This window comes from Leptodactylus fuscus, chromosome 3 (assembly GCF_031893055.1).
Source record: "Leptodactylus fuscus isolate aLepFus1 chromosome 3, aLepFus1.hap2, whole genome shotgun sequence".
Taxonomy (NCBI): Eukaryota; Metazoa; Chordata; class Amphibia; order Anura; family Leptodactylidae; genus Leptodactylus; species Leptodactylus fuscus.
In genome coordinates, this window is record NC_134267.1 from 246,407,822 (window position 1) to 246,434,682 (window position 26,861).

General features: G+C 46.7%; 2 protein-coding genes across 3 annotated transcripts in view; both read right to left on the bottom strand.

Annotated features, from left to right (window-relative positions):
- The window catches only part of LOC142198394 (uncharacterized), a 1,100,421-nt gene that overhangs the window by 249,993 nt on the left and 823,567 nt on the right, over positions 1-26,861 (bottom strand). The gene's annotated exons all lie outside the window — the stretch shown is intronic.
- Positions 10,669-26,861, bottom strand: part of LOC142198417 (uncharacterized) — a 52,211-nt gene continuing 36,018 nt past the window's right edge. Inside the window, exons 1-5 of one of the 2 annotated variants that reach the window (XM_075269452.1) lie at positions 21,630-21,904; positions 21,420-21,546; positions 15,333-15,427; positions 14,649-14,757; positions 10,669-13,955 (exon numbers count right to left, since the gene is read on the bottom strand). In XM_075269452.1, the coding sequence (XP_075125553.1) occupies positions 12,556-13,955; positions 14,649-14,757; positions 15,333-15,427; positions 21,420-21,546; positions 21,630-21,653 (1,755 nt within the window). In that variant the 5' untranslated portion in view covers positions 21,654-21,904 and the 3' untranslated portion in view covers positions 10,669-12,555. Of the gene's footprint in view, positions 13,956-14,648; positions 14,758-15,332; positions 15,428-21,419; positions 21,547-21,629; positions 21,905-26,861 lie in introns of those variants that run through there. The other variant, XM_075269453.1, reaches the window with a different exon arrangement.

Sequence of the window (26,861 nt, forward strand, 5' to 3'; positions counted from 1 at the left end):
CACCTTTCGTGCCCGGCCTCAGGATTACAATTCCCCCTCTACCCCGCCCCAGCCCATCGGCCTCCAGCTATGAACAACCCTGTCCCTAGACAACGACCTACTGGAAGAATGCTAGAGCGCAGATGTTTTGGGTGCGGGCGGCCTGGACATTTGCAAGCTAGTTGCCCTGTTAACATGGGGGCACGGGCCACCGTGGCATCCCGGCCTATTCACTACCTGGGAACCACCCCTAGGACTGAAAGTTTGGCCCCATTTCCAGATGACTCCATGAATGACCCATCTGTTCCACCTCCAGGGGTCTATGGGATTCAGCCTTCCGCCACACATCCCGCAAACCTTCAGCGGAAGCACTTGCAGGAGGTCCTACTGGATGGCCGAACAGTTGTTGGATTCCGGGACTCGGGAGCTTTCCTAACGGTAGCGGACCCTCGAGTGGTTCGACCCGAGGCCCTAGAGGAGGGCCCTGGCCTTTCTATCGAGTTGGCAGGAGGTACTCGGAAACGTATTCCTAAAGCTACCGTGGAACTCGACTATGGTTATGGACCAAAACGATGCACAATTGGTGTGATGAGCGGGCTGCCGGCCGATGTTCTGTTAGGCAACGATGTTGGAAATCTACAGTGCCACTTTGTGGGAGCAGTGACCCGAAGCCAAGCTCAGAGAGAAGTCAACATGGATCCACCGGATTTTCTGCCAGATGCCAGCCCTTCAACCCTACAACTTTACCATTCAGTACCGCCGAGGGAACCAACACCAGAACGCAGATGGGTTATCCCGGCAGGAGGACATATGAGCTATAGAGACTGATGTGCATTCCCCAATTTACCTGTGTAGGCCAATTGTGTCATGCACATGTTTTGAGAGGGGGAGGGGTTGTCACGGGATGGTTAGAGTCTATACTATAGGCAATGTGTAATATATATTTCATGTGGAATGTATTCTCTAACCTGTTATATACATCAATGTGTAGTTGGCTGATTAGGGTCTAGTGTGTTAGCACATTGTATGCAAATACCTCTAACTAGTGAGGACCAGTGAGGACAATGGGTGGAGATAATCTGATCGGTGTCCCCAAGAAGATGTTGGATGGTGCATTGTCCATAGTAGACAGGGAGTCTGCTCTCCTTGGTATAGGTGAGGGGGGAAGGATCTGTGACTCAGCCCTCCCCACCCACAGATATAGGTGTAACAGTCTTAGTATATAGTTGTAGCTGGAGTTAGTATGTGTTAGCCGGCCTGTGCACAGCTCTGCAGAGAGCCAGGATTTAGTTACAGGACCAAGGAACCAAAGCTATCATTGGATTGTGACTTCTGTGGACTTATTGTTATTACGGTTGATGTGACCGCCGCCGGCTACTAACTTTGTGGATTACAATAAATTGCTGTTGTCTCCCGACCTCTTGCGTCCGTGTTGATTCAAAAGACCATCCGGAGGAAGACGTATACCTTTGCTCCGTGACAGCGTGAATTACCTCTACGATGGACTCCTTGCTAGAGACGGGATACATCTCACAAAACCTGGGAAAAACATATTTGCCAGAAGACTTGCCACACTCATCAGAAGGGCTTTAAACTAGAAGAAGAGGGGATGGGAAGAAAAAAGAAAGACAAGAACATGCAGCTAAAAGACATACTAAACAAGGTTACTAGATGTGGTAAAGAGGACCCAAGACAGGATACTCAGAAGGAAATTATGAAAAAGGATACAACAGAGCACAATCTGAAATGTTTTTACACAAACGCACAAAGCATGGGAAACAAACAAGGAGAACTAGAGCTGATGATACACAAGGAAAACTATGACGTCATCGGCATCACAGAAACCTGGTGGAACGACATGCATGATTGGAACATACAGATGGAAGGATACAACTTATTCAAAAAGAATAGAACTAATAAAAGAGGGGGTGGAGTTGCATTGTATGTTAAAAAAGAACACATCTCCTCAGAAATGACAGTTTTACAGAATGATAATCTACTGGAAATTATTTGGCTAGTAATTCAAGGGAAAAACAATGATAAGGACATCATAGTAGGCGTTTATTACAGACCACCAGGACAGACAGAAGACATGGATGAGATTTTTTCACAGCAAATGACCACGCTCTCAAAGAAACATGAAATAGTGATCATGGGAGACTTCAATTTACCCTGACATTCATTGGGAAACCCACACAGCCAAGAGTAAAGGCTCCATCAAATTTTTATCCTCTCTTGCAGACAACTTCATTGCCCAGCTAGTAGAAGAAAACACGAGAGGAACATCCATTTTGGACCTAGTCCTAACCAACAAAGAGCACATGGTTGAGGGACTACGGGTAGCAGGGACACTGGGATTCAGCGATCATGCTATAATTGAGTTTGGGGTTGCAAGAAGAAGAAGACCTGAGAAGGCACAGACTTCAAGGCTCGACTTTAGCAGGGCAGACTTCAAGAGCCTGAAGGCAAGGGTTAGCAGAATTCCATGGTGCAAAATTCTTAAGCACAAAAATGCACATGAAGGGTGGGAAATCTTCCGTAGGGAAATCATGAAAGCACAGGAACTAACAATACCTAGAAGGAAGAAAAATGGGAAGCACCTAAAAATATCAGGATGGATGACCAAAAAATTACATAACCTGCTAAAAAGGAAAAAGGAAACATACAAAAAGTGGAAGATGGGAACTATACCTAAGGAAGAGTACACAGCAGTCTGCAGACTCTGCAAGACAAGCATCAAAGGAGCTAAGGCTGAACACGAATTGAAGCTTGCAAAAGAGGCAAAGAGTAAGGTAAAAGGATTTTGGGGATATGTTAAAAGCATAAGAAAAGTGAAGGAGACCATTGGAGTCCTGAAGAATGACAAAGGAGAAACTGTTAACATGGTGGAACAGCAGGTGGAGCTACTAAATTCATATTTTGTATCCGTCTTCTCCCAAGAAACTAATGGAAATATCGACATTAATGGTGATGGAGATGAGGGGAAGGAGGACTCCAAACTGACTATAAGCGAAGGTCTGGTAAGAGAGCACTTAGCCAAGTTACAGGAAACCAAGTCCCCAGGACCAGATGATTTACACCCTAGAGTCCTGAAAGAGATAGCAGAGGAAATAACAGAACCCCTTGCTATAATCTTCGGTAAGTCATGGGAAACAGGAGTGGTCCCTTTAGATTGGAAAAGGGCAAATGTTGTCCCCATCTACAAAAAGGGGAAAAGGGACGATCCAGGAAATTACAGGCCGGTAAGTCTGACCTCGATAGCAGGAAAAATCTTTGAGCAAATTGTCAAGGAACATTTACTTCGGTATCTGGATGGGAAGGCATTAATTAACCAGAGCCAGCACGGCTTTATGACCAATAAATCTTGTCAGACTAACCTGATTTCCTTCTACAACAAAATCACTGAATGGTTGGACCAAGGGAATGCCGTGGACATAGTATATCTTGACTTCAGTAAGGCATTTGATAAAGTATCACATAACCTTCTTATTGAAAAAATGATTAAGTATGGCTCTGACAAAAAATCAGTTCGGTGGATTCACAACTGGCTTAATGATCGGGCACAACGAGTAATACTAAATGGCTACACATCCAACTGGAAGAAAGTCAAAAGCGGGGTGCCGCAGGGCTCTGTTCTGGGCCCAGTACTTTTTAATATCTTTATAAATGATCTGGACGATGGAATTATTGGGGAACTCATAAAATTTGCAGATGATACGAAGATAGGAGGAATAGCCAACACTAGAGAGGAGAGAGAGTGTATTCAAAAGGACTTAGACACACTGGAACAATGGGCGGAGGCCAACAAAATGGGATTTAACAGGGACAAATGCAAAGTTCTACATCTGGGTAACAGAAATGTAAAAAACATATATAGTATGGGAGGAATAGCACTAAGTGATAGCATAGGGGAAAAGGACTTGGGCATAATAGTAGATCACAAATTCAACATGAGCCAACAGTGCGGTGCTGCTGCAAAAAAGGCGAATAAAATTCTGGGATGTATTAAGACAAGCATTGAATCTAGATGAAGAGAGGTCATTATTCCGCTGTCCTCTTCCCTGGTCAGACCACACCTGGAATACTGTGTACAGTTCTGGGCGCCTCAATTCAAGAAAGACATCGATATATTGGAGCAAGTCCAGAGAAGAGCAACCAAAATGGTGGAAGGTCTGCAAACCATGTCCTATGAGGAGCGGCTAAAAGAACTGGGATTGTTTAGTTTGCAGAAGAGAAGGCTGAGGGGAGATTTAATAGCAGTCTACAAATATCTGAAAGGTAGTCACAGTGCAGAGGGATCTCCCCTATTCTCATTAGCACAAGGAAGTACAAGAAGCAATGGGATGAAACGAAAGGGAAAGAGATACAGATTAGACATTAGGAAAAACTTTCTGACAGTGAGGGGAGTGAGAGAGTGGAATAGGCTGCCACGGGAGGTGGTGGGCGCTCCATCAATGGAAATCTTCAAGCGGAATCTGGAGAAACATATAGCTGGGATGATTTAGGAAAACCTGCACTCGCAGGGGGTTGGACCCGATGGCCCTTGAGGTCCCTTCCAACTCTACCATAAGATAAGATAAGATAAGATTTGCAATCCAAGCACTGGAATCAGTGGCAGGCAGCAACGGCAGGACAAACGTCGCCCGCCGTTCACGCCACTGCCTCTGCCACTGCTCACAGTGCTGGCGATGCACTCCAGAGGACGAGCCAGGACACCACTTCATCTGCCTCCGCCACTTTGTTGACTTCTCCCTCATCCTCCCCTGTTCCTGTCTTATCTCCTTCTCCTGCACCATCAAAGGCACCATCAGGCGCTTCTTTACAACAACCCACCATCTCTCAGACATTGGAGCGCCGGCAGAAATACACCGCTAACCATCCACCCACGCAAGCCTAGAACGCCAACATCGCTAAACTGCTGGCGTTCTGGCTTGTTGAAACTCCCGCCTTCCTGGACCTGATGGCAACTGCGGCACCTCACTATGCCGTCCCTAGCCGTCACTACTTCTCCCGGTGTGGCGTCCCCGCCTTGCACCAGCACGTGTCACTCAACATCAGGCGGGCCCTTAGTTCCGCGCTTTGCACAAAGGTCTACTTGACCACCGACGCGTGGACAAGTGCATGCGGACAGGGACGCTACATTTCACTGACGGCACACTGGGTGAATGTAGTTGAGGCTGAGACTGCTTCCCAAACTGGCCCGGTGTACCTCGTCTCCCCGCCTAACATTCCTGGCAGGGACACGGGAAGAACACCCTCCTCCTCCGTCTCCACCGCCTCCTCCTCCGCTGTTAGATTGACCCCAGCTACGAGTTGGAAACGTTGCAGCACTGGCGTTGGTAGACGTCAGCAGGCCGTGCTGAAGCTGATCAGCTTGGGGGACAGACAGCACACTGCCTCCGAGGTGAGGGATGCCCTCCTCGATGAGACGGCAATATGGTTTGAGCTGCTGCACCTGGGCCCAGGCATGGTCGTTTGTGATAACGGCCGGAACCTGGTAGCAGCTCTGGAGCTTGCCGGACTCCAACATGTTCCATGCCTGGCCCACGTCTTCAACCTAGTGGTGCAACGTTTCCTAAAGAGCTACCCAAATGTTCCGGAGCTACTGGTGAAAGTGCGGCGCATGTGCGCCCACTTTCGCAAGTCGACAGTAGCCGCTGCTAGCTTAAAATCTCTCCAGCAACGCCTGCATGTGCCACAACACCGGCTTTTGTGCGACGTCCCCACACGCTGGAACTCAACGTTTCAGATGTTGAATAGAGTGGTTGAGCAGCAGAGACCTTTGATGGAATACCAGCTACAAAACCCTAGGGTGCCACAAAGTCAGCTGCCTCAGTTTCTCATCCATGAGTGGCCATGGATGAGAGACCTTTGTGACATCCTATGGGTCTTTGAGGAGTCCACAAGGAGGGTGAGCTCTGAGGATGCGATGGTGAGCCTTACAATCCCGCTCTTGTGTGTTCTGAGAGAATCCCTGATTGACATCAGGGATAACTCAGATCACACAGAGGAGTCAGGGATAGCATCCGATCCGTCACAGCTGGAGAGTAGGTCCACACCACTGTCCGCTTCATCGCGTTTAATGGAGGAAGAGGAGGAGGAGGAAGAGTTGTCCGATGATGTGATGGTGATACAGGAGGCTTCCGGGCAACTTCGAATCGTCCCATTGTTGCAGCGCGGATGGGTAGAAAGGGAGGATGAGGAGGAAATGGAGATGGAACTTTCCGGTGGGGCCAGAGGAGTCATGCCAACTAACACTGTGGCAGACATGGCTGAGTTCATGTTGGGGTGCTTTACAACTGACAAGCGTATTGTCAAAATCATGGAGGACAACCAGTACTGGATCTTTGCTATCCTTGACCCCCGGTATAAAAACAACATCTCCTCTTTTATTCCGGTAGAGGGGAGGGCCAATCGCATCAATGCTTGCCACAAGCAATTGGTGCAGAATATGATGGAGATGTTTCCAGCATGTGACGTTGGCGGCAGGGAGGGCAGTTCCTCCAGTAGGCAACCAAGTTCTCACCGGTCCACACAAACGAGGGGCACACTGTCTAAGGTCTGGGACACCTTGATGGCACCCCCTCGCCAAAGTGCCGCCACTGAGGTTCCTAGTGTCACCAGGCATGAGAAGTATAGGCACATGTTGCGGGACTACCTTTCCGACCACAGCCCTGTCCTCTCCGATCCCTCTGCGCCCTACACGTATTGGGTGTCGAAGTTGGACCTGTGGCTTGAACTTGCCCTATATGCCTTGGAGGTGCTGTCCTGCCGCCAGCGTCCTATCTGAGAGGGTGTTCAGTGCAGCCGGTGGCATCATCACTGACAAGCGCATCCGCCTGTCAGCTGAGAGTGCCGACCGGCTCACTTTGATAAAAATGAACCACCACTGGATAGAGCCTTCATTTTCGTGCCCACCTGTGTAAAGCACCCCAACATGAAACTCCATGTCTGTGCTCAACCTCTCCAATTCCTCCTCCGCATCCTCATACTCATCCACCATAAGCGTTGCACAATTCTGCTACTACTAGGCTCCCTCCACCCTGATTTCCCACAACTCTGCTGGTTAGAGGCTTCCTCCACCCTGCTTTCCCACAACTCTGCTGGTTAGAGGCTCCCTCCACCCCAGACCTGGGCAAAGTCCGGCCTGCGGGCCATATCCGGCCCTCTGACTGATTCAGTCCGGCCCGCACAGCTTTGACTAGGGAGGCGTGTCTAGGGGGGGGCGTGTCTAGGGGGCGTGTCTTAGTGCCGGCCGAAGATGGAGATGTGGAGCGTGTCATAAAGTACTGAGAGATGTAAGGTGAGCTGCAGGGTGGAGAGAGTGTGTGTGTGTGTGTGTGTGTGTGTATGTATGTGTCTGTATGTGTGCCTGTCTATATGTATGTGTGTCTATATGTGTCTGTATGTGTACCTGTCTATATGTGTCTGTATGTGTGCCTGTCTATATGTGTGCCTGTCTATATGTGTGTGTGTCTATATGTGTCTGTATGTGTGCCTGTCTATATGTGTGCCTGTCTATATGTGTGTGTGTCTATATGTGTCTGTATGTGTGCCTGTCTATATGTGTGCCTGTCTATATGTGTGCGTGTCTATATGTGTGCGTGTCTATATGTGTGCCTGTCTATATGTGTGCCTGTCTATATGTGTGCCTGTCTATATGTGTCTGTATGTGTGCCTGTCTATATGTGTGCCTGTCTAAATGTGTGCCTGTCTATATGTGTGCCTGTCTATATGTGTGTCTGTATACATGTGTGCCTGTCTATATGTGTGCCTGTCTATATGTGTGCCTGTCTATATGTGTGTCTGTATACATGTGTGCCTGTCTATATGTGTGCCTGTCTATGTCTGTCTGTATATATATATGTGTGTGTGTGTGTCTCAGTAACCTAGGGGCAGAGATGGAAGGGGAATGTTATACTAGGGCAGAGATGGCAGATGGAGGGGGGGACATGAAATGGGGAAAATAAAGGGGGATATGAATCTGAGGGAGAAATGGAGGGGGGGGGACATGAAACTGGGGGTAGATGAGGGCACAGACTGGGGGGACATTAAACCGTGCAGGTAGCTGGAGGGGGACTTGTCTGCCTCTAGTTGCCCCCAGTTTAATGTCACCCTCCAGCTACCCCTACGGTTTTATGTCTGCTTCCAGCTTCCTGATTCTAATGTTCCCCTCTAGTTGCCCCCAGTTTCATGTCCCGCTCCAGCTGTCAATTTATTGCCGCCCTCCAACTACCCCCACTGTTTAATGTCCCCCTCCAGCTGCTCCAGTTTCATGTCCCCTCTAGTTTCCACCAGTTTATACTGGGGCACCAGGAGAGGGGCTTAATACTGTGGGGCAGTTGGAAGGGAACATTACAATGTGGGGGCATATAATGTACGGGTGACTGTAGGAGGATTATACTGTGTGGGGGCACATGGAAAGATGATTGGGAATGGGCGGAGTCAACATAGAAGTGGGTGGAGCTAAATTTGTCGTGGCACGGCCCTCTAGCATAGTTTCAATTTCTTATACGGCCCCATGGGAAAATTAATTGCCCACCCCTGCTCCACCCTGATTTCACACAACTCTTCTGGTTAGAGGCTCCTTCCACCATGAATTTCACAAAACTGTGCTGGTTAGAGGCTCCCTCCACCATGAATTTCACAAAACTGCTGGTTAGAGGCTCCCTCCACCATGAATTTCCCAAAACTTGGCTGGTTAGAGGCTCCCTCCATCATGAATTTCCCAAAACTTGGCTGGTTAGAGGCTCCCTCCACCATGAATTTCCCAAAACTTGGCTGGTTAGAGGCTCCCTCCATCATGAATTTCCCAAAACTTGGCTGGTTAGAGGCTCCCTCCACCATGATTTCCCACAACTCTGCTGGTTAGAGGCTCCCTTCACCCTGATTTCACACAACTCGTCTGGTTAGAGGCTCCCTCCACCATGAATTTCCTAAAACTTGGCTGGTTAGAGGCTCCCTTCACCCTGATTTCACACAACTCGTCTGGTTAGAGGCTCCCTCCACCATGAATTTCACAAAACTGTGCTGGTTAGAGGCTCCCTCCACCATGAATTTCCCCAAACTGTGCTGGTTAGAGGCTCCCTCCACCATGAATTTCCCAAAACTTGGCTGGTTAGAGGCTCCCTCCATCATGAATTTCCCAAAACTTGGCTAGTTAGAGGCTCCCTCCACCATGAATTTCCCAAAACTTGGCTGGTTAGAGGCTCCCTCCACCGTTATTTCCCACAACTCTGCTGGTTAGAGGCTCCCTTCACCCTGATTTCCCACAACTCTGCTGGTTACACCCTCGCCCCCCTCCAGTCCACCTTAAACTGTGCTGCTCGCTTAATCCACCTCACCCCCCGATCTTCATCGGCTGCTCCCCTCTGCCAGTCCCTCCACTGGTTACCCATAGCCCAGCGAATTGAGTTCAAGCTACTAACGCTAACATACAAAGCCATCCACAACCTGTCCCCTCCATATATCTCTGACCTCATCCTCACCTGTCCCCTCCATATATCTCTGACCTCATCCTCACCTGTCCCCTCCATATATCTCTGACCTCATCCTCACCTGTCCCCTCCATATATCTCTGACCTCATCCTCACCTGTCCCCTCCATATATCTCTGACCTCACCTGTCCCCTCCATATATCTCTGACCTAATCTCCCGCTACCTGCCCACACGTAACCTCAGATCCTCCAACGACCTCCTACTCCGCTCTGCCCTCATCCGCTCCTCACACAACCGTCTCCAAGACTTCTCCCGTGCATCCCCCATACTCTGGAACTCCTTACCACGACACATAAGACTGACCCCCACAATCACAGGCTTCAAGAAGGCCCTGAAGACTCCCCCATTCAGGAAGGCCTACACCCCCCAATAACACTATCACCGCACCGCCATCTGTACAGTCTCCCCCTCTCATTCTGTCTCTACCCCCTTCCCTCATAGATTGTAAGCCCTCGCGGGCAGGGCCCTCTACCCCACTGTGCCAGCCGATCACTGTTAGTATGATATCTACCTGTATATTTTGTGACTTGTATGTAACCCCCAAATATAAAGCACCATGGAATTAATGGTGCTATATAAATAAACAATAATAATAATAATAATAATAATGGTTAGAGGCTCCCTCCACCCTGATTTCCCACAACTCTTCTGGTTAGAGGCTCCTTCCACCATGAATTTTCCCAAACTCTGCTGGTTAGAGGCTCAATCCACCCTGATTTTCAAAAGCAATGTTGGTGCCAACCTCAACTCACCAAATACACGTTTCAAGGTGTTTTTCCACTGTCAGAGAGGTGGAATAGAATGTGTAAAGTGTGTAGTTGTTAGGCTGTGATGTTGGGGTAATAGAGGGTCTTTGGTGTGTTAGATGCCCCCAGACATGCTCCCCCTGCTGTCCCAGTGTCATTCCAGGGTGTTGGTATCATTTCCTGGGGTGTCATAGTGGACTTGGTGACCCTCCAGACACGGATTTGGGTTTCCCCCTTAACGAGTATATGTTCCCCATAGACTATAATGGGGTTCAAAACCCGTTCGAACACTCGAACAGTGAGCGGCTGTTCGAATCAGATTTCGAACCTCGAACATTTTAGTGTTCACTCATCTCTAGTGTAGACACAAAATTCATAAAGTTATAAAGGGTTAAAATAAAATGAATCTGTTTTATAGTGTTTTATAAATTTTATTTACACATAGGACACAATATATTCCAAGAAGCTCTCCGCAATGTGTGGATTCCAGAATGTTCCTTTATGTGTTTCCTGCTCTCCGGCTTTATAGACCAGAAAACTCTAGAACTTGGTTGGAGAAAATAAAAAATCCTAACAAGTACAAGTCACAACGCAGACCAAAAAGCGATATTATCAGTCACATCTCCACCTACACTTAGGGAATCAGAGATAACTTATTCTCTCCGGGTCTCCCAATGATGTCCACTAATATGTAATCTATACTGTATGACTGAAGATCAGATATGGACAGGTCCACATATGATATAGAATATACAGTCTACACGCGGCGTCCTTCCTTATCACTCTGGATTCTCCTGCAGTGTGGGGGGGTGTATGAATCCAGTAAGAAGAAGCGAGGGGCACGGGGACAATTCAGCTTTCCTTCACAGATCCGGTCACATTGACCTCCGGGGTAGAATCTGAGTATTTGGCAGATCCACATTCCTAACAAGGATAACATTTCTTCTATGAACATTTTTTTTTTTATTTCCCTCACACAGTAGAACATCAAAGTAGCTTCTCCCTTGTGAGACTTTACTAATGTACAAGATGGTATTTATACCTAAAATGTTTCCCACATTCTGAACATGAATATGGCTCCTCTCCTGTGTGAATTCGCTCTTTTACAAGGAGGAGATGTTTTTTCCTAAAGTATTTCCCACAACATACAACCACCTTACCTCCTGAGGAAGTTTGAGGTTACACTGCACCGCATCTTGGTGGCTAAGTTGGGCCTGACAGGGTAGCTCCAGGGTCCTGAAGTACTGTGCAGCTCAGTTGGGGGAGGAGATAGCACGGCTCTTCAACAGAAACCCAAGAATGCAAACGGCACCCATGCTTGGGAACCTCATGGATGATACCGGTTCCCAAGAATAGGGTTGAGCCGATCTTAAGATTTCAGGATCGATTTTAAAATTCGAATTCCGATCATTTTCCAGCCGATCCAGATCATGAAATCTGCTCGATTGGGATCTGTTCTTTCCTGATCAGGCATTCTTTGACTTCAGCAGTTCGTTGAACACCTCCAAGCCTAGTCTTCTTTCACTTAAAATGAAGTAGTTGAATGGTACCGAGTCCCCGACTGGACAATGGACTACCTCAACAGACCACAGCTTGTCAGGTTGGGCAACTGCTTCTTAGACAGCCTTGTCAGCCCTCTATAGGGCTAAAACTAAGGTTGGTGATTGACTTTAGCAGGAAGAATTTGTCCACCCTCGACATCGGTCTATAAGTACCTGAGTGTCGTCTTATACAATAAGATGGAGTGGCAGACATGTAGAGAGGTTGTACATGAAGGGCATAGTCAGCAGTCTCCCCTTCCTGAGTCAGCTATGGTCGTAGACTCCCCAATGCATTCTATCATTCTGTTGTGGTTGGCACCATGTTATTTGCTGCGCTCATGAAAAAGGAGAGCGATTTCTTTGGCTGGAACCCAACTGGATGGTGCTGGAACATGGGCGTAAGACATAAGATTCTTAAAAATTCTACACTCAATGCTGATCAATTGCTGACACCCCTTATCTGCCCACAGAGTACTGTCAGCAAGAGGCTCATCCAGCCGTAGTGAAAGGCTCAGGTCGTTCAGCCCTTCTGCCATATTTTCAATATAACTGTCACCAATAAAGCTGGATCATAATGTGAACTAGGCCAAGCCCCCTGGAACCTACTCCCCCCACCATGTACATGCTAGCAACCAGAGTAATGTGTGTCTGCATCTACATGGCTGCTTGTCTGGCTAAAGTATTTTGGAGTTATAGGACAAAGAATTTCCCATGTGGATCAATAAGGTATCTATGTATGTATCTTCTATCTATCTCTCTATCTAATCTATCTATCTATCTATCTAATCTATCTATTGTGGATTCTCTTCTGCGTGAATTCTTTCAGGTTTAACAAGATTTGCTTCCTCTTTAAAACATTTCTCACATTCTAAACTTTGATTCTCTCTTGTATGAATTATCTCATGTCTGGCAAGAGATTTTTTATCTATAAAACATTTCCCACACCCTAAACATGGATATGGTTTCTCTCCGGTATGAATTCTCTGGTGTCTAATAAGACCAGATTTATCTTTAAAACATTTCCCACATTCGGAACATGAATATGGCTTCTCTCCTGTGTGAATTCTCTGGTGTCTAATAAGACCTTTTTTCTCTGAAAAACACTTTTCACATTCTGAACATGAATATGGCTTCTCTCCTGTGTGAATTCGTTCATGTATAACAAGATTTTTCTTCTCTGTAAAACATTTCCCACATTCTGAACATGAATGTGGCTTCTCTCCAGTGTGACTTCTCAGGTGTACAACAAGATTAAATTTTTCTAAAAAACATTTTCCACATTCTGAACATGAATGTGGCTTCTCTCCTGTGTGACTCCTCTGATGAGCAACAAGGCTTGACTTTTCTGTAAAACATTTCCCACATGCTGAACATGAATATGGCTTCTCTCCTGTGTGACTCCTCTCATGTCTAACAACAGTTGCTTTATCTTTAAAACATTTCCCACATTCTGAGCATGAATATGGCTTCTCTTCTGTGTGATTTTTCTCATGTGCAACAAGATGTCCTTTTTGACTAAAACATTTCCCACATACTAAACATGAATATGGCTTCTCTCCTGTGTGATTTTTCTCATGTGCAACAAGATGTCCTTTTTGAGTAAAACATTTCCCACATACTGAACATGAGTATGGTTTCTCTCCTGTGTGACTTCTCTCATGCATAACAAGACTTGATTTTTCTGTAAAACTTTTCCCACATACCGAACATGAGTATGGCTTCTCTCCTGTGTGACTTCTCTCATGTACAACAAGATTGGATTTTTTTATAAAACATTTCCCACATACTGAACACGAATATGGCTTCTCTCCTCTGTGGCTTCTCTCATGCACAACAAGATGTGATTTTTGAGTAAAACATTTCCCACATTCTGAACATGAATATGGTTTCTCTCCTGTGTGAATTCTTTTGTGTATATATATAAGTGATTTCCTAGTAAACTCTTTTCCACATTCCTCACACTGATACTGTTCCCCCCCTTTCTTCCTGGTACTTGTGGTTACAATCTGTGGTTGCTCAGACGTTTCCTCATGATTAGGGGGATTATATGATGGATCTGTACTGTGACGTCCTGGATGTACATTAGGGGTAATGAGGTTTTCTCCTGAGGAGCGCTCCATCATATCTTCATCTTCTTCTTTACCACTTACTGATAACATGATGTTTCCCTCAGAGATCTCACTGAGATTTTCTGTGAAGATTAAAAATGGATTCAGTGATTTATTTTTATCTTTTCAAAATACAATGTAAAGAAATTAAAGGGATCCTATCATTAAAAAGCTATTTTTTTGTGACTAACACATAGGAATAGCCGTTCCGTAGAAATCCCGGCTTTTGTCATTATGCAAATGAGTTCTCTCGCAGAACTGTGGGCGTCCCAAAAGCTACGAGAAAACTCTCCAGCACCGCCTCCATCTTCTTCAGGAACGGCCTCTTCACGCGTCTTCTTCCGGCGCTGGGGGTCAAACTTCTAGACCTCGGGCATGCCCACGGCCATAAGAAAAATGACCGCTTACACAGTATTTGCTGGGCATCGCTGGGCAATAAGCGATGTCCCCTCTCACAATACTGCACTATAGTTGCTGCTGTGAGGAAGGGCGTTGCTGACTGACTGTCAGAAACGCCCTTCTGACAGTGAAGAGCTACGGTATCGGCACCAAAATCTCTTCACCGGGGACACAGAACGGGAAAGCCAATAGTGTGCTGAATTCAACGCACTGTCGGATTTCTAGCGGGATATAAAACCATATGTGCCCCAGATGGTGAAAGGTCCTCTTTAATAGCTGGAATTACTTTCTGCCGGAGAGTTACTGGACTGGAGCTCTAAGGGGGAACCGACCTGAAGAAACCTGTGACTTCTCCTTCTCCATTCATGACTCCGTACCTGTGGTAACACCTCCTGGAATCTCCTCCTCCACTTCCCTCTTACACAGGTGATGGCCCCTCATCCTCTCTTCTTCAGCCTCCGCTTTAATATCAGTCACATCTTCTCCCTGATTGGTCAGAGGTCACAAGTCAGTCCAATCCATCAGAAATACAGGAGGAAAATCTAACAGATCAACATAAGGAGCGGCGAGCTCCACCCCCTATATAGATGTGCCCCAGGACTCAGCAGCGCCATCTACCTGCTGACTGTCTGGTACATGTATGAGTACAGGAGTGGCGAGCTCCACCCCCTATATAGATGTACCCCAGGACTCAGCAGCGCCATCTACCTGCTGACTGTCTGGTACATGTATGAGTACAGGAGCTCCACCCCCTATATAGATGTACCCCAGGACTCAGCAGCACCATCTACCTGCTGACTGTCTGGTACATGTATGAGTACAGGAGCGGCGAGCTCCACCCCCTATATAGATGTACCCCAGGACTCAGCAGCGCCATCTACCTGCTGACTGTCTGGTACATGTATGAGTGCAGGAGCGGCGAGCTCCACCCCCTATATAGATGTACCCCAGGACTCAGCAGCGCCATCTACCTGCTGACTGTCTGGTACATGTATGAGTACAGGAGTGGCGAGCTCCACCCCCTATATAGATGTACCCCAGGACTCAGCAGCGCCATCTACCTGCTGACTGTCTGGGACATTCTCCTCCGGGCAGTCCTGGGAATACAGAGGACTCAGGTGACATCTCTCGGGGGGATTTCTCCTACTGGATCCATCTGTGGAGACACAAACACACAGTGACGGAATACATGAGCGGCTGGAGATCTGTCTAAACATCAGACACTTCTAGGATAAGTTATGGGATGACCCTAATAACAACTTTCTGCTGCTACACCCCAAGATAATCCAGTCCACCCCACATTGACCTCTCAGACCTGAAGTTGCTGGTCATCCTGAGACTCGGCTGTCACTCCGTCCTCAGGGGAATCTTCAGGGGAAAGATACTCCAACATAAGATGAAGATCTCATCAATCATCAGGAGCAGCCTGAGAAATAAGTGTCCATTGAGACATTGTCCAGAAGAACAGCGGACTTAGATTAGAGGGTAAAACTTATACAGAAGGGCGGACAAGGGTCGGCCATTCAGCTAAAGTGACCTCCAATGTTTTAAGATGGAAAGGAAAACTAGAGAGATGGGGAAGAAAACGGAAGATCATCATTGGAGTGGATCGAGGACGAGCAAGAATGGCAAAGACTCAGCCAATGATCAGCTCCAGGAGGATCAAAGACAGTCTCAAGATACCTGCAAGTACTTAGACCGCCGGAAGACGCCTGTGTGACGTGAATCTATCAGCAAGAAGTCCCTGCAAAGTCCCAAAGACATTTACTGAAGCCAAAGAACATATCAGCTGGCCTAAAGAACAATGGAGAAACATTTGGGGACTGATGAAGGTAAAATAGTTCTTTGGGGGTCCAAGGGCTGAAGACAGTTCATCAGACGACCCCCAAACTCTGAACTCCAGCCACAACACCCTCTGAAGACAGTGAAGCATGGTGGTGCAAGCATGGTGATAGGGGCAGGTTTCTCATACTGTGGTGCCAGGCCGATTTACCGTACACCGGGGCTCATGGAACAGTTTGCATGTATCAGAATACTTGGAGGTCATGTTGCCTTACGCCGAGGAGGAAATGCCCTTGAAATGGACAACGACAATGACCCTAAACACACCGGTAAACCAACAAAATCTTGGTTCCAGGTTAACAAAATTGAGGTTATTGAGTGGCCAGCCGAATCCCCGGACCTTAATCCCATAGGACACTTGTGGGGTGACATCAACAACGCCATTGCTGAGGCAAAACCAAAAAATGCCAATAAATTGTGTGATGTCGGTAAAGCATCGGGGGGTTGGAATACCAGGAGACGGGTGACGGGGCCAGAAGTTGGTTGTACCATAGACCGCAGATCTGGTTATACAACGAAATATTGGGTTAGTGATTCACGGGAACGCTAAATCCTAAAGGAAAAGAAGAGAGGGCGGATTCTGAGGTTTTTGATATTTTTTTTGAACAGATTGAAAAGATTTTGTGCTAAACTCATGTTTTTGAAGACTCTGCTGTTATTCTGGGCACAATTGTAGGATCGGAATCTGGGAGGTTGTTCCTACTGAAGTTTCTGGGAGAGTGGGGCAAATATATGAAAGGCACCAAGGTGAATGCTGGGAGTTGTAGTTCTCTCCCTTCCTGTCGCACCCTCACATCACCTTCTGGTATGTACAAGGCGCAGTGAAACATTATCCGCAGTCAGGTTACATTAGTCGTCTTCTGGCCGCAATGTCTTCTCTGCACCTCAGACCACATAAAACCAATCCCTGCACATGCTATCCTTCACGATGTATAATATGTAGATCATCAAATATCACAGGGACGTCCCAAGTGAGGGAGGCAGAGTCCCCGCAAATAGAGTAGTGGCAGGAAATACAATGGCTGAGGGGGAGGGGACGCTGGTCCAGGGAGCCATCTCCACTCAGGATTGGGACATTATGGATTTATATTGACTCCAGTGCTGGTAGACAAAGCAGTAATGGCGAGACCTAGGGAAGGCCTCATCACCGCTATGTCATTGAGCAGTCAGGTCTTCCACTACTTGTATTTCCTCAACCTTCTCAAACCATAATCTCAACGAGAGTTCTCGAGGCCTCCACAGTGCCAGGATACACCCCCGTTCCCCATTGATGAGGGGGCAGACAACAGAAACATGATAGGACTTGACTGGAATGTCACATAGATGAGGAAAGAAGAAGCAAGGCCGAACGGGAAAGTGAGGACAAGACTATCCTCCAGATGTGGCACCTCATCTCCAGCAGGTGGAGGTAACAGAAGGCATCAGCGTTTGCAGCTAAGAGGTAACCCGGCAGCCTACCAATCTAGAGAGGGGGACTGCTTGATAATCAGAATAGATATTGGGCAAACCCACAACCCCCATGTGTTTGGGGTGATACACTTGGCAATTTGTGCCGGCTTATTAGCCCAAATGAATTTGTTAAGCATGGACGAGATTCTGTTAAATAAGTCCCTGGGGACCCAAACCAGAAAGAGCTGTAGGAGATACAGGATTCAGGGAAGGACGTTCATCTTAAAATAGTGCAGTGGCCAAACCACGTGAAGGTCCCCCGAGACTACTTCTCCAGATCCCTCACCAAGCCCGGGTGGAAATAAAGGTCAGACAACTTAGACGTCAACTGAATCCCAAGGTAGATCAGAGAGAATGTGGAAAAGGAAAGATGAGGCCATGGAGGAGACCGTCGAGGATGAGCGAGAGGTTCAAAGCCTTGAGGTCCTGATAATGAATCTGGGAATTAGATAAACTAGAAAGTGGAGGGATATCAGAGGGTTAGAGAGGAAGGACAGAACGTTGTTGGAGTCGCCACCTTCTGCTTTCGCCCCAAACATGTATAGCCGGAACAACTGGTTTGGAATAGATTCAGCAGAGCAATGGCTCCAAGGTCAAAACGAATATAAGAGGGAAGTGGGGATAGTGGGCACCCCTGGTGTGTGTGGTGGTCACACCAAAAGGAGCAGAGAGAATCCCATTGACACCAGCCAATGCCAAAGGGGCAGAATATAGGCTACTGATCCAGATAAGCATGTTAGGCCCAACGGTGGACACATCAATGAGTCCGCAAGAGGAACGACCAGTCCAATCTGTCAACAAATTCTCAGCTTCTGTAGAGAGGAAGAAAGCTGGGGGCGAGTCCGAAGATATCTGAAGCAGGACATTCAGGGCTCAGCGTCGTCTCCGGTCCCTCAGGAGGAAGCCATTTAGTGGTGAAACGCGTAGGCCTGGTCTCTACATGTCGTTTGTGTGTCCATAAGCGCCTGGTTGTTACACCATGGATATGACTTCAGGGAATCATTAGCTGCCTCTTGGTGACGTTACTTCTGGCTGCCGTATTCAGTATGAATGTAGGATATAGATTTTGGGACTAGGGGGCTCACTGTCACCTCCCTGTTGGCTCTGGCATCCCTTATTGGTTTTGGTAAACAACATGATGGACTTCACCAAAAAGCTCTGTCTTGGTCTCCTCTATCCACAAGATGTTTTCCCAGGAGGACTTTGGTTTCTTTCTCAGTGTGAGCAGTGGGGTCCTCCGGGGTCTCCGGCCTATCCGGCACTGATGCCCCCTGAGCCTGCAGGACAGCTTGGAGGTCTCTGGCACTTGATGGGGGCTGCTTATCCAAAATCTGGATTATCCTGCATTATAGTCTTTCATCCGTTCTTCTCTTCTGTCCACAACCAGGGAGATTGGCTAGAGGGCAACAGGGTGTAAACTTCTGGGGTACGTAGTGCACCGCGGACAAAGGAACATCAAGATCTCTGAAGATGGACTTGTAATCTTGAGATTGTTGATATCTTTACACAATTTCAGTTCTCTAGTCCTCAGAGCGTTCTCTTCTTTTCTTTCTGGTCATCCATGCTTAGTGCAGCACACACAGACACCCAATGCCGAGACACTGAGACAATTCCTCTCATTTGTATCCGGGTTTAGGTGTGATTTTTATATCGCCCACACCTGTTACTTGCCAGAGGGGAGTCAGAATGAGCATCACATGCTGGAAACAAAGTTATTTACCCAAAATGTGGAAAAGGTGAAAATAATTTTGTCTGGCCCAAATTTGGTGTTTTAAGTGAAATTATGTCCAATCTGTCGTTTTTGTTCTCAGATTTTTGTGTTGTTCCAATACTCACTAAGAAAATAATCTGCAGTATAACAAAACATTGGAACTGTAATAATTGTCTGGGAGAAATACTTCATTTTCTATATCCTTACCATGTGATGTCCGGGGGGGCCGGGGGTCTGTATATAATATATATATCTGTCCTTACCATGTGATGTCCGGGGGGGCCAGGGGTCTGTATATAATATATATATCTCCTCTTACCATATGATGTCCGGGGGGGCCGGGGGTCTGTATATAATATATATATCTCCTCTTACCTTGTGATGTCCGGGGGGGCCGGGGGTCTGTATATAATATATATATCTCCTCTTACCATGTGATGTCCGGGGGGGCCGGGGGTCTGTATATAATATATATATCTCCTCTTACCATGTGATGTCCGGGGGGGCCGGGGGTCTGTATATAATATATATATCTCCTCTTACCATGTGATGTCCGGGGGGGCCGGGGGTCTGTATATAATATATATATCTCCTCTTACCATGTGATGTCCGGGGGGGCCGGGGGTCTGTATATAATATATATATCTCCTCTTACCATGTGATGTCCGGGGGGGCCGGGGGTCTGTATATAATATATATATCTCCTCTTACCATGTGATGTCCGGGGGGGGGGAGGCCGGGGGTCTGTATATAATATATATATATCTCCTCTTACCATGTGATGTCCGGGGGGGGGGAGGCCGGGGGTCTGTATATAATATATATATCTGTCCTTACCATGTGATGTCCGGGGGGGCCGGGGGTCTGTATATAATATATATATCTCCTCTTACCATGTGATGTCCGGGGGGGCCGGGGGTCTGTATATAATATATATATCTCCTCTTACCATGTGATGTCCGGGGGGGCCGGGGGTCTGTATATAATATATATATCTCCTCTTACCATGTGATGTCCGGGGGGGGGAGGCCGGGGGTCTGTATATAATATATATATCTGTCCTTACCATGTGATGTCCGGGGGGACCGGGGGTCTGTATATAATATATATATATCTCCTCTTACCATGTGATGTCCGGGGGGCCGGGGGTCTGTATATAATATATATATCTCCTCTTACCATGTGATGTCCGGGGGGGCCGGGGGTCTGTATATAATATATATATCTCCTCTTACCATGTGATGTCCGGGGGGGCCGGGGGTCTGTATATAATATATATATCTCCTCTTACCATGTGATGTCCGGGGGGGCCGGGGGTCTGTATATAATATATATATCTCCTCTTACCATGTGATGTCCGGGGGGGGGGGGGGCCGGGGGTCTGTATATAATATATATATCTGTCCTTACCATGTGATGTCCGGGGGGACCGGGGGTCTGTATATAATATATATATCTCCTCTTACCATGTGATGTGCGGGGGGGGCCGGGGGTCTGTATATAATATATATATCTCCTCTTACCATGTGATGTCCGGGGGGGCCGGGGGTCTGTATATAATATATATATCTCCTCTTACCATGTGATGTCCGGGGGGGCCGGGGGTCTGTATATAATATATATATCTCCTCTTACCATGTGATGTCCGGGGGGGCCGGGGGTCTGTATATAATATATATATATCTCCTCTTACCATGTGATGTCCGGGGGGGCCGGGGGTCTGTATATAATATATATATCTCCTCTTACCATGTGATGTCCGGGGGGGCCGGGGGTCTGTATATAATATATATATATCTCCTCTTACCATGTGATGTGCGGGGGGGGCCGGGGGTCTGTATATAATATATATATCTCCTCTTACCATGTGATGTTTGGGGGGGCCGGGGGTCTGTATATAATATATATATCTCCTCTTACCATGTGATGTCCGGGGGGGCCGGTGGTCTGTATATAATATATATATATCTCCTCTTACCATGTGATGTCCGGGGGGGCCGGGGGTCTGTATATAATATATATATCTCCTCTTACCATGTGATGTCCGGGGGGGCCGGGGGTCTGTATATAATATATATATCTCCTCTTACCATGTGATGTCCGGGGGGGCCGGTGGTCTGTATATAATATATATATCTCCTCTTACCATGTGATGTCCGGGGGGGCCGGGGGTCCTCCATCATCACCTCCTTGTACCGATCCTCGTGTCCTTCTAAATACTCCCACTCCTCCATGGAGAAATAGACAGCGACATCCTGACACCTTATAGGAACCTGACAACACAATGATACAGTCATCACCCCTCCCCCTCCAGTGCTGTTACTGGAGAATTTCCCAGCATTCCCAGCAGTGTCACCTCTCCAGTCAGCAGCTCCAGCATCTTGTTGGCGAGTTCTAGAATCTTCTGCTCATGTATCAGGGATAGAGGGGGAGGGGCTGTGATGGGGCCCCGGCTCCTGCTCCCTCCTCCTCCTGGCTCTGTGATGGGGCCCCGGCTGCTGAGGGCCACACAGTCCCCCGATGTCTTCTTCACCAGTGAGTATTCCTGTGTATGGAGAGACAATAGATGATAGAAATGTAGTACAGATACCTCTCCGCTCAGCAGATAGATGATAGAAATGTAGTACAGATACCTCTCCGCTCAGCAGATAGATGATAGAAATGTAGTACAGATACCTCTCCGCTCAGCAGATAGATGATAGAAATGTAGTACAGATACCTCTCCGCTCAGCAGATAGATGATAGAAATGTAGTACAGATACCTCTCCGCTCAGCAGATAGATGATAGAAATGTAGTACAGATACCTCTCCGCTCAGCAGATACATGATAGAAATGTAGTACAGATACCTCTCCGCTCAGCAGATAGATGATAGAAATGTAGTACAGATACCTCTCCGCTCAGCAGATAGATGATAGAAATGTAGTACAGATACCTCTCCGCTCAGCAGATAGATGATAGAAATGTAGTACAGTTACCTCTCCGCTCAGCAGATACATGATAGAAATGTAGTACAGTTACCTCTCCGCTCAGCAGATAGATGATAGAAATGTAGTACAGATACCTCTCCGCTCAGCAGATACATGATAGAAATGTAGTACAGATACCTCTCCGCTCAGCAGATAGATGATAGAAATGTAGTACAGATACCTCTCCGCTCAGCAGATAGATGATAGAAATGTAGTACAGATACCTCTCCGCTCAGCAGATAGATGATAGAAATGTAGTACAGATACCTCTCCGCTCAGCAGATAGATGATAGAAATGTAGTACAGTTACCTCTCCGCTCAGCAGATAGATGATAGAAATGTAGTACAGATACCTCTCCGCTCAGCAGATAGATGATAGAAATGTAGTACAGATACCTCTCCGCTCAGCAGATAGATGATAGAAATATAGTACAGATACCTCTCCGCTCAGCAGATAGATGATAGAAATGTAGTACAGATACCTCTCCGCTCAGCAGATAGATGATAGAAATGTAGTACAGATACCTCTCCGCTCAGCAGATAGATGATAGAAATGTAGTACAGTTACCTCTCCGCTCAGCAGATACATGATAGAAATGTAGTACAGATACCTCTCCGCTCAGCAGATAGATGATAGAAATGTAGTACAGATACCTCTCCGCTCAGCAGATAGATTATAGAAATGTAGTACAGATACCTCTCCGCTCAGCAGATACATGATAGAAATGTAGTACAGATACCTCTCCGCTCAGCAGGGAGATGATAGAAATGTAGTACAGTTACCTCTCCGCTCAGCAGATAGATGATAGAAATGTAGTACAGATACCTCTCCGCTCAGCAGATACATGATAGAAATGTAGTACAGTTACCTCTCCGCTCAGCAGATAGATGATAGAAATGTAGTACAGATACCTCTCCGCTCAGCAGATAGATGATAGAAATGTAGTACAGATACCTCTCCGCTCAGCAGATACATGATAGAAATGTAGTACAGATACCTCTCCGCTCAGCAGATAGATGATAGAAATGTAGTACAGATACCTCTCCGCTCAGCAGATAGATGATAGAAATGTAGTACAGTTACCTCTCCGCTCAGCAGATAGATGATAGAAATGTAGTACAGATACCTCTCCGCTCAGCAGATACATGATAGAAATGTAGTACAGATACCTCTCCGCTCAGCAGATAGATGATAGAAATGTAGTACAGATACCTCTCCGCTCAGCAGATACATGATAGAAATGTAGTACAGATACCTCTCCGCTCAGCAGATAGATGATAGAAATGTAGTACAGATACCTCTCCGCTCAGCAGGGAGATGATAGAAATGTAGTACAGATACCTCTCCGCTCAGCAGATAGATGATAGAAATGTAGTACAGATACCTCTCCGCTCAGCAGATAGATGATAGAAATGTAGTACAGATACCTCTCCGCTCAGCAGATAGATGATAGAAATGTAGTACAGATACCTCTCCGCTCAGCAGATAGATGATAGAAATGTAGTACAGATACCTCTCCGCTCAGCAGATAGATGATAGAAATGTAGTACAGATACCTCTCCGCTCAGCAGATAGATGATAGAAATGTAGTACAGATACCTCTCCGCTCAGCAGATAGATGATAGAAATGTAGTACAGATACCTCTCCGCTCAGCAGGGAGATGATAGAAATGTAGTACAGATACCTCTCCGCTCAGCAGATACATGATAGAAATGTAGTACAGATACCTCTCCGCTCAGCAGATACATGATAGAAATGTAGTACAGATACCTCTCCGCTCAGCAGATAGATGATAGAAATGTAGTACAGATACCTCTCCGCTCAGCAGATACATGATAGAAATGTAGTACAGATACCTCTCCGCTCAGCAGATACATGATAGAAATGTAGTACAGATACCTCTCCGCTCAGCAGATACATGATAGAAATGTAGTACAGATACCTCTCCGCTCAGCAGATACATGATAGAAATGTAGTACAGATACCTCTCCGCTCAGCAGACAGATGATAGAAATGTAGTACAGATACCTCTCCGCTCAGCAGGGAGATGATAGAAATGTAGTACAGATACCTCTCCGCTCAGCAGATAGATGATAGAAATGTAGTACAGATACCTCTCCGCTCAGCAGATAGATGATAGAAATGTAGTACAGATACCTCTCCACTCAGCAGATAGATGATAGAAATGTAGTACAGATACCTCTCCGCTCAGCAGGGAGATGATAGAAATGTAGTACAGATACCTCTCCGCTCAGCAGATAGATGATAGAAATGTAGTACAGATACCTCTCCGCTCAGCAGATACATGATAGAAATGTAGTACAGATACCTCTCCGCTCAGCAGGGAGATGATAGAAATGTAGTACAGATACCTCTCCGCTCAGCAGATACATGATAGAAATGTAGTACAGATACCTCTCCGCTCAGCAGATAGATGATAGAAATGTAGTACAGATACCTCTCCGCTCAGCAGATACATGATAGAAATGTAGTACAGATACCTCTCCGCTCAGCAGGGAGATGATAGAAATGTAGTACAGATACCTCTCCGCTCAGCAGATACATGATAGAAATGTAGTACAGATACCTCTCCGCTCAGCAGGGAGATGATAGAAATGTAGTACAGATACCTCTCCGCTCAGCAGATAGATGATAGAAATGTAGTACAGTTACCTCTCCGCTCAGCAGGGAGATGATAGAAATGTAGTACAGATACCTCTCCGCTCAGCAGATAGATGATAGAAATGTAGTACAGATACCTCTCCGCTCAGCAGATAGATGATAGAAATGTAGTACAGATACCTCTCCGCTCAGCAGATAGATGATAGAAATGTAGTACAGATACCTCTCCGCTCAGCAGATAGATGATAGAAATGTAGTACAGATACCTCTCCGCTCAGCAGATACATGATAGAAATGTAGTACAGATACCTCTCCGCTCAGCAGATAGATGATAGAAATGTAGTACAGATACCTCTCCGCTCAGCAGATAGATGATAGAAATGTAGTACAGTTACCTCTCCGCTCAGCAGGGAGATGATCTCCAAGGTGAAGTCTAATATTCTTCTGGTGATCTCAGTCCTGTCCTTGTCCATCCTTGGTGGGTCATTCAGGAGAAGGAGCGTCTGGAGGAGAAGAGGAGGAAACTGGATGAGCTGGAGGATCTAGTAGTGCAGGAGAGAGGAGGGGCCCGAAATCATCTAGGGGCCACATGATATGACCTACATACACCAGCACTGCCTCTGGTTGGGATCCTCGTCTCTCTTATAGGTTGTTCCAGAACTTTCATACTCTATATTAGGATAGGTCATCAGTATAAGATCGGGTAGGGGGTCCATCTTCTAACCAGGGCCACCACCATGGACGTTCTGGCTGTATTGCCATCAGGGGCCGGGTCACAGCTCTAATGTAAAGGGGCGCGGGGTCAGCACCAGAAATATCAATCCTGATGATGTGTAGTCTTAGTCTATGTATGAGCTGCCAGCGCCGGGCCCCTCTACATTACAGCTGTGACCGGGCCCTCTACATTCCCCTTTCTCGGAGAGCCGCAGCCTGCACCAGACCCCTCCCCAGTGTAAGTCTATGTCCTGAGGAGGCCGATAGAGCTGAATACAATGGGGGGCGCAGAGCGATCATCTCCAGGCTCCACCATCAGGGCTCGTCTAGTGATGTCTGAGGCAGGAGGAGCGATGAGCCCCGAACCAGAGACACCAGGAATCTCCATGGCAATATATATATATATGTATAATATTGTACGATAGACCAGAAGGGGGCGATATATTATATGGGGGTGACTGAGGGGGAGTATATTGTATATGTATAATATTGTATAAGAAAAAATCTCCTTGTCCCGTGTTCGCCAGTGGATATGAAATGAAAAATTTTTTTGAGAGAAGTCCTCAGTAGTTGATTCCTTTTTTAATGGCTAACTTAAAAGTTTTTCGATGCCATATCGAGCTTTCGGGACTATAGAGGTCTCTTCATCAGGATGGTATAACACAATGTCTGGAGTTAGGTGTATATATATATATACAGAGGAGTGGGGTGTTAGATGTAAGATAGATGGAGAACAGAACATGTAAATACACAGTATATAAACCTATATATCAGTCACAGGACAGTTCTCTGGGTTTGTGGCTTCTTTGATCAGTGACCTGGTGTCTAGTGGTTGTAAAACATCATAAAACCCTGGGCCTGATTTATCCCCTTTTGGAGATTGTTGAAGGTCGTCATGAGTTTAATCTCCCATATGCGGCGATCCTTTCTGTTCCTGAAGTTTCCTCTCAGTACCGGGATCTTCATATCCTGGGTGATATTATGATTTTGATTACAGAAGTGTTTTGGCCCCGGGAGGTCCAGTCTCTGTTCTCTAATCGTATTTCTGTGTGAGTTCCTCCTCATCCTCAGTGACTGTCCTGTCTCACCTACATACAGGCCTCAGGACACTTAGTACACAATATCACATACACTACATTAGGTGGCTGCAGGTGAAGGAGCCCGGGATCTTGTAGTGTCCATCAGAGTTCGGGATCTTTATTTTGTCCATAGTCAGTATGTGAGGGCAGGTTTTGCACCTCTTCTGTCCACATGGAAATGTTCCTGTGTTAGTTGGAGGTGA